Raw genomic sequence first — 9,089 nt, 5'->3', positions numbered from 1 at the left:
ATTGAAATCCTTGTTCGGGTTTTAGGATCAGACGTGACTTTTAACAGTATCATCGAATTTAGTAACGTCAAAATGGAAACTAAAGTTATACCTTGTCTCATTCGAGTGGGAGAAAATCACAAAAAGCCTCGGTTTATCCCATTAGATGGAGAGGGAAAGGTGGGCATCGTGTGTATAATGTATATACAGATCTGTCGAATTTGCCTGTTCTGCGCTCTCGACGAAGGTTTGATTGCCACAGCTATTAAACGCTCATCAACAAGAGCAGTCTTCCACTCACTCACTGACTCAGTGCTTGGCGCTGTCAGGTTCTCTTGCTAGTCTTAGATTAAAATTTAAAGAAACACGGTTTATTGTTTCCGTTTGATATTCAACATCGCTGAATACTCTATTCTTGGCATTAGTTGCTGGTAAATGTCCTTCCAAGTTCTAACTGCGAACCAGTCACTGCCATTGTCATTTATTATTAGTAATCTAGAGCCTAGTGTCAAAAACTAATATTCCAAGACTCAATACTATTCAGCTGCTGTTTTGGTTGGTAAGCTTGGGCCTAATTTTTGCCTGAAAAATAGGCAGAAAGTAGAATTGTGTAAAAAAGATTAATAGAGATGCCAGCAGCATATACATGTACCTACTAAAATTATGTGAGAAATAGCCAACCAAATTATCTGAATTGTGTAAGCACAAATGGTAATGGTTATTGTATTCATAACGAAATTAATGTGTGTACAGCCTTGTGAAACTTCTATATACAAAATTACTCATAGATATTTAGATTCTGACAACACACTGGGTCTACCAATATTCTACTCTGAAAAGTGTGTGTGAAGAAACCTCTGATTGATGTAGGAATAGGATGGGGAATGATTAAAGGAGATGTGGCCCATGTACATTGAGGCTACACAATTTAATAACACTAGATAAAAAGAAATCACAAGTGACTGTGTGATGTCACAATTTTTATGTTGCAGATTACGATCGGACGATCAGCAGATGTCACAGTTTGCCTTTTGAGCAACATGATATCAAGATGTCATGCCATTCTCCAGAGGAAAGAAGATGGAAATTGGTTCATACAAGACAACAAGGTGGGCAAGAAGTTCTTCAGAAATATTGATTTTTCCCCCAGTACAGCACTTTTAGAGGCAAATTAGTAAAGGTCATGAAATATAACTTCAGGTGCTGAAACTTTTTTTTCATTAGGATGTCATTCTACTTTCCAAACAACCGTCAGTAATACACCTTCAAACACTGTGGTAAGAGTAATACAGCTCTCAAAATCCGGCAAGAACTTGTACAAGGCCGACTTAATGTTACGAGCATGTAACAGCCATGCCGACGTAATGCCTACATAGCTGGTTGCCATGGTCAGTATGTGCTTATAACGTTAAGAAGGCTTCATACAAGCGGGACTTGAGCTTAATCATGGGCACAATGTGGTTGTATGTGGTTTTCACACACAGGCCTTTCTGTCATAGGAAAAAGTTTCTTTCACCAGGCTAGCCAGCCCACAAGTCTTACTGGCCTTTATTCAGAGAAATATTCCAGTTGTTTTGATACAGTGGTTGTGTGTTTACTCTAATTTTTCAACCTTTTCAGCCACCACTGTTCTGAGAGAACTGTGGAGTGTAGAGAAATAATCCGCACAGTTTAATGAAGGTTGCATTTTTATTGACGCAAACTAACATTTTGTTTTTTTAACATTGGCAAAATTATTATATGCATCAATTTCACTGAAAAAAGTGCTTTGGAGGTCAAAAAGGTTGAAGGTTTACAGAAGATCAACAATATCTGAAGATTTATGCAATTTCATTTAAACCGATCACTGTAGATCTGCAGGTAGTTATTTATGACAAGAGGTTAGAGTATTTCTAAACTAACTGTTCAACCTTGTTCAGTTTTAAATGTGGCAAGTCAATTTTATACTCATCTGCTGTGCATGTGCTAGAGATGGTTCATTTATTACTGTCGTGGGTTTGCCCCAGCTCTGCTAGGCATCCTTCCACCATAATGGTGGTCGTTGGTTTCCGACGGGCTCTGCTCGGTTCTCTCCCACCTTAATGCTGGCCACCATTGTATAAATGAAATATTTCGTGTAAAACACAACTCAAATAAATAAATGAATTTATTATAGATCCTGTGAAAGGGGAAGAAAGGGAATGGGTTATGGTGATCAGTTGACATTGTATCATAAACCAATATTTGTAGTGTCAGATAACCATTTAACCACTGAATATTCAGTTGCTTTGCCTCAAAAGGTGCCTGCTGCCCTTATTATTCCAGCTTTTGGTGTGATCTTCATTTATGGTTTTTCAGAGTTTGAATGGAGTAGCTGTCAATGGAGAAAGACTGCAGGCCAATGTGGGTGTACCTCTGCGAGAGGGGGATCTCGTTCAGTTTGGAATCAATCCAAGTTCAGACATGCCTTCAGAGTTCGTGTACAAATACTTCCCTGCTGCCCGTATCAAACGACCAGTAAAGCGATCATCAGACAAAGTGGACTCTACCACAGGTAGTTCTCATCTGAAAAAGTCTCGCCTTGCTGGGTGCTCTAAAAGCTCCATTGACAGCCAGAGTTTAACGGATCAGGATGATAATGTATCAAGCTCGCAGGATATTAATGCAGCGGGCAGAAGTGGAATAAAGCAGAACTGGTCCCCGTTTCGAGAGTATAAAGAGCAGCTTAGTGAACAGGACAAACTTGCCAAGCAGAAGCTAAAGGAATATGAGGAGAAGTTAGCCGAGATGCAGAGGCTCCTTAAGGAGAAGGAAGCTGCTGAGGCAGTTATAAAACAGGAGCTAGAGGAAGAAAAGAACAAAGCTGAAGAACAGGAGAAGATTGTGGAAGAGCTGCTTCAAAAAGAGGAAGAAATGAAATCTGAAATGGAGGAAAAAGAGGTATGATTTTTTTTTTTTATGAAGGTATTCAGGAAGTTTTTGTTGTCACCATTTAGTCATCTTCATTTAATCAAGCTAGCGATGTCCAGCATTTACCTTGATTTACCGAGTCATTAAGTTTAAATTTTCAAAGTCTTAAACTTTCCTTTATAAATATGCATGATTGACAGCTCAACCAGGTATCTTAGTTACTTATACTGACAGGAGTTCAAAACATGTCATTGGAAAGTGGCTGTATTGATAACTATGAGATGTAGGTGGAATAAATTTATTTCACAGTAGTGAAAAAAGCAGAAAAAGTGCCAGCAAAAAAAAAATAACTCCCTGCGCATCGACTTGTTAAGGACTATCAGAGGAACTGTCATTTTGTGGCTAGAAATTAGTGGCGAAACAACAACAACATAGATTACACTACCTCTTATGCTATCACCGAGTGAGTCAGTGAGTGACTTTCCGCTGCTTTTTTGTGTCGATTAAAGTACATGACCATTCATAGCACCGTTTCTTGCTGTTGTCTGTTCAAAAAAGAGATATATTCATAACACTGCTTGGAGCAAATGTTTAACGCTAGACCTAATGTACAAACATGCATGCTTGTTTTTCATTTTTTTATTTTTTGGCAATGTTGCATTACTGAGATAAGCAATATCATGCACATTGAAAAAAATGAAAGTGCCACCATGTTATCAATTTTAACCAACCAGGCCCTAGTTATTTCTGTTACTCAAAACTGACATCAGCCTAACTCTCTTTTGCATTTTAGTCAGATACACATAAAGTACGAGTGAAGCAACATTTTTTTTTTGGTCTGCCTAACATGGCGTTTCTCACAGTCTCATTAGAATTCCTGATTAAGAGTTGATTTATTGAGTGACCAAGCACCGCTTCTGAAATAGCAAAAGTTATATTATTTGTTGTTTTTTTTTCTTGTAAGTCTTCTGACATTTCTGAGTCATTGTTTAGATTTCAGATTCAGATTTCAGATTTCTTTATTCACCATATCTATATATACATATACATAAATCTTGCCTTATCGCTTTAGCTTATAGTAACTACAAATATACAGGATATATTAGATGTATGTGAAGAAAAAAAGGAAACACAATTTCGTCTGTTCGTGTCTGCTCTGTAATTTTCTTATCAAAGCACGGGGATCACCCGAACAGACACTCACAGAACCATGCTATAAATATTACTCGGGACACACGAATATTAGAATGCGATAAGGCTAATACAAGATTAAAAAGACATATGGCGGGAGTAAAGCTCCAAGGAGCTTGATCTGTCCCGATAGAAATATACAAATACATGCTATATATGGCGGACAGAGAAAGGGCTGAATATTTTAGAAAATTGGTGTGGATAGGGCAACAATTTTTAGTTTTCCTTTTATCATGATAAAGACACCTTTTGGGACAATTTCTGGTAAAAAAAGCAGTTTGGATGCAGGGGTTAAAATATACTGTGAGTGGGTGAGAGAAAAAACGATCAAGCTTGATAGGGGTGCAAATTCACAATAGCTGCAACATGCTGCAAAAATTATGTCTTTGTTAAAAGACATATGTCAAAAATTTTACTGACCTACAGATTGACTGACTGCCAGACAGACATACAGAGTGATGAATAGAGCTGCTTGCTGTAGCTAATAAGTGAAATATGAGTTTATGTGATGGCCACAGTGTAGTTTTATTTTCTTTGTCCTGATTATTGTTTCCTGTATAGGTGGTTTGATAGTTTATGTTTGTACTAAACCTCATAATGTATGCAATGTCTTCAATTTCCAGAGAAAGTTTGAAGATGAGAAAGAGAAGATCAGTAGAAAAGTACAAGAATTCCAAGCGGCGCTAGAGGCAAAGCTGAAAGAAAAGGAGGCTGCGCTTTTGAGGCAACTTACTGCACAGCGGGAAGCATTAATCGCAGAGAAAGTGAAAGTGGAGCATAAGTTACAGGAAGAAATGGACCGTGCTCTGGAGGAGAAAGATAAACAGCTAGAAAAGGAGCTTGTGAGCCAGAGGGAGAATCTGACTAAAGTTATAGCTAATAAAGAATTAGAACAGAAAGTTCTAGAAAGTCAGTTAAAGGATACTCAGTCAGAGAATGCTAAGCAAAAAGAGGCTGCACTAAGAGCTAGAGAAGATGTCCTGGCCAATTTTACAGACCTGATGGAGACAGAACTGCAGTGTAGTATCTGCAGTGAATTGTTTATAAAGGTAGAAACATGAATAGGTCTAGCTAAACCTAATTCACTAAATATAATGTAATAAAGTTGAAAATACGTATATGTGAGACTTCTTTTTTTTTGTTTTCTTGAGAACAAAATGAAATGATCTTTAATTTGGATCTTGAATGTAAATACATGTATCTATGTCAGTCCACAAAATCAGTTCATAATTTCATATCAAACTCAGATTTTGAGACATTTTTTGGCCCATTTATACAAAGTGATTATGACTTTAAGAATGTTTTTATAGGGCAACATGTAGTTATATACTAGGGTGTGTTATGTATACATATTATGTTCATGCACAAATGTTCTAACATTTAAACTTTTAAACATTTTAGGCCGCTTCTTTAAACTGCTCCCACTCATTCTGTCAGCTGTGTATTAGTCAATGGATGAAGAGGAAGAAGGAATGCCCAATCTGCCGTGCCCCATTCACGTCTTTCACTCGGTCAATTGTTCTGGACAGTTACATAGAGAAGATGGTAGATCAGCTGAGTGAAGAGCTAAAAGAGAGGAGGAAAGAAATGACCAAATCTAGAGAGGGTAAACATTTTATAGTACTGTTAAGGAAAAAGTAACTCTCTGTTATTCTGCTGTGGCTGGAGGCGTGGTTAGTGGTCTTCTCCAGACTCTATGGCCTATTTTCCATCACCCATAAATTTGTCATCTTCAGACCATGCCTGGTTTCCTCCACCCATAAACATGTGATCTCCAGATCCTGCCTGTGTTCCACGCATAAACCTGTCATCTTCAGACTCTGCCTGGTTTCTTCCACCCATAAACCTGTGATCTCATGATTCTGCGTGGATTTCACACATAAAGGTCGTGACAAGGTTAACATTTCCTTTAAGTCAGTGTTTGATACCTTACAGTAAACCATAACTGTTAAATTGCACAGTCGTGTCCACTATACAGATGACACACAATAACTTTCTCACTTCTTCTGTATCCATTCATAGCTGAGCAGAAAAAGTTTGATGAGGAGAACAATCAGTCATCGTCGTCCACATCTGGCCGTGGAAGGGCAGGCAGCAGAAGGGGGCGTGGCAGACGGCGTGGACGAGGGTCTTCTAGTACAGCCACGGGAGCTGCAAGGGGAGCAACTCAGACTCGCACACGATCTATGGCACCAATAGTTCTCAGTAGCGACAGTGAGATTAGTCAGGACACTGATGAGGATAGCGTTGATGGTGGCTTTACAAGCCCAGATTCTGACATTGAAGGGGACCCCGACGCATACTATGGAGGATACGGCAGATGTTTTATTTGTGGTAAGTGTCAGAGAGTCAGAGTTGGCCTTAAAATGTATTGGCAAATGTCAATGTTTGTGTGATGCTGTCCAGCTTCCTGTTTATGTGCCAGCTGATGTTTTGACCATGTTTATAAATACATATATGTTCGTTAGGGTAACCCAACAAACCCTCTAGAAAAGAACCATGCTCTTAAAGTTTTTATTGGGCATTTGATAGAATTTCTTGATTTGTATTTTCTGCAGTGTTAATTTTTGTAAAATCTCTATCTTTTTCAGTAGGTCAGAATTAAAAAAAAAATTTGCTAGAGACTTATCCTCTTTATACTGATACAGAGAGAATTTGGTTACTCCTTACAAAGCATTTTTAAGGATAATATTTAGGACAGGCGTTGAATTTAGATTCAAACTGTTTAATACTAAGAAAGGAAAAAATGTATTTACATGGCTACCATTTTTGTTTGTTACAGGTAGCCTAGGCCACTGGGCAAATGGATGTCCTTTGAGATGATAACGTCAGTGTAATGTATCCTGAATGTGAAACAAACCTGGAAAGATATACCTACGATTAATTTAAGAGAAAGATGTTTTAGTCTATTTATTTTGTTAACATCTTTGATGGTCTCTCCCCAAAACTCCCCATTGGGTTACAGGCCCACAATCAGACAGGCAGCAGGAAGTGTGAAACTCTTACAAACTGGGCTACAGAAAGGGCTGGGTTCATATCATGATGATTGGTTGTATTTTTGAAGTACTCTTCAAAAGTAGTACTCTTCTGCTTGTGTTTGTCTGATGTTGATATTTGTTTCTGTTACTATTATACTATTTTAAGCAAAGCTCTATCTCTTGGATAAGAATGGTACTTGTATTTATGTTAAAAACAATTTAATGTTTAGGCAAAGGAATGTAATCCACCATATTGTAATAGTTGTTTTTATGTTGTAAAAACTGTTCACAGAAAACAGTAATTTCCTGTATGTATTTTATAAATGAGAAGTTATAAGTTGAACATCCGTCATAGTGCCTGCAAAAAAAATAATCTGGATTATACAACTATGACTATAAGAAAAACATAGGGTACACCAGGAAACAGTTTCACAGTTCTTGTAGTATCCACTTGAGATGGTACTACTATAAAGTAGTACATATAGCTACATTTACCTTGTGAAACTGGTTTCAGTACAGTAACTTAAGCAACAAGAATTTGGTTTGGGGTTTTTCACACTTTAAGCTGTGACTTTGTACTCATCTATAACCATTTGGAATTGTCCACTTAATCACTGGGCATGTTGTGTACCTTAACTTTTTTTAGGGCATGGCATGAAGCATTTACTTCAGGGTACATTTTCACTCTCTCTTTCCACTCATGTCTAATGGTCAAAGCCTACTTTGTAAACGGGATAAAAATTATATTTGTTTATAGATTAACCCAGACGATCCTCGTAAGCTGTTTCAGAGCACTAGTAGTTCTGTATATGTTAATGATACTTCATTTGTTGATTAGCTGCATGTACACGTGTATCTAATAGGTCAGTAATCATCCCACAACCCTTGACAGACTTAAAGTTTAGCATTTGTTAAATTGCTTGTACCTTTTAGGTGAATCTGTTTTTATGAAATAGGTATGCTTTCAAATTGGCATTGGAGGTTTTTGCCAGTTTTTCCTCCCCGGTTACTGAGTTCCAGACCAGTTCGCATTTTGTGAGTTTAAACCCTATCTTGGACAGGGAATTTCGTAGATTCCTCCAGTCCTACTGATCATGGGGTTTTGGTGACAGTAAGTGGCCAAAATGCTTCCAAGATAACTTTTCGTCCATCAGTGTGGTGTACATGTGCAGATGTCCCCAAAGGGAAAATCTGTCAGTATCTTGTCAAATGTCGGTGGTTTATCCCAGGCACTCCGGCATTCTTCAACTAAAAAACTGCCGGCCACCATATGAGTGAAAATTCTTGAGTATGGCATTAAACAATGCTCCGGTCAAATAGCAAATACTACTGAAGTAACATTCTCACTGTTGCTGATCACACCTCGACCAAAGTTTGGCAGAAAGCAGTAATATCCTCATGAGAAACCAAGTTCACACACCCAGTAATCTTACAGCTGTTGTACAGATTAAATGAATGTGTTATCAAAGCCCAAATAAATATATGTATATCCTGTATTTTTGAACTGAAATTGCTGATTATAGCTTTACGCTACATTGGCATTATTACAACTTTCAACATGATGTTTGGGTGCTTCATGGCCGAGATGCTTAGTGTGCCAGCATGGCGCAGTGACCCAGGAACCTCTCATGAATGTCGTCACTATGAGTTCAAGTCCATCTCATGCTGGCTTTCTCTTCATTGTGAGTGGGAAGGTCTGCCAGCAACCTCTGGATGGACATGGTTTCCCCCAGTATCTGCCAGGCCTGCTTCCACTATAATGATGGCTGCTGTTGTATATTAGGTGAAATATTCTCGATTACGGCGTTAAACACTAATGAAATAAATAAATATGGGGATGCTTTAATGGCTTTTGCTGGCTCAGTAGGTGTTGACTTCCACTGAGTAGAGTCTTGGACAGGAATCATTTTATCCAACTATCATGACAATCTTTGCCTAGAACATCCATCTACTCCAAAACAAGACTGCCATGACTGCATCAAGTAATAATTCAGAGACCCAGGTCAGGTCATATCAAAGATAAAATGGCACTTGTTGCTGCCCCACTGAGAG

General features: G+C 38.2%; 1 protein-coding gene across 1 annotated transcript; it reads left to right on the top strand.

The window, feature by feature from the left end:
* The first annotated feature begins 72 nt into the window (after window positions 1-72).
* LOC135467440 (E3 ubiquitin-protein ligase RNF8-like) lies at window positions 73-8,533 on the top strand. The gene is made up of 7 exons (XM_064745213.1): window positions 73-159; window positions 972-1,088; window positions 2,317-2,898; window positions 4,683-5,108; window positions 5,461-5,665; window positions 6,082-6,393; window positions 6,842-8,533. Exons 1-7 carry the CDS (start codon window positions 73-75, stop codon window positions 6,880-6,882), a joined length of 1,770 nt encoding a protein of 589 aa, XP_064601283.1. The 3' UTR covers window positions 6,883-8,533.
* Window positions 8,534-9,089: the final 556 nt, after the last annotated feature.

Source organism: Liolophura sinensis, chromosome 6 (assembly GCF_032854445.1).
Source record: "Liolophura sinensis isolate JHLJ2023 chromosome 6, CUHK_Ljap_v2, whole genome shotgun sequence".
NCBI lineage: Eukaryota > Metazoa > Mollusca > Polyplacophora > Chitonida > Chitonidae > Liolophura > Liolophura sinensis.
The sequence above is the reverse complement of the archived record's forward strand: the minus strand, read 5'-3'. Positions and strand labels throughout refer to the sequence as shown.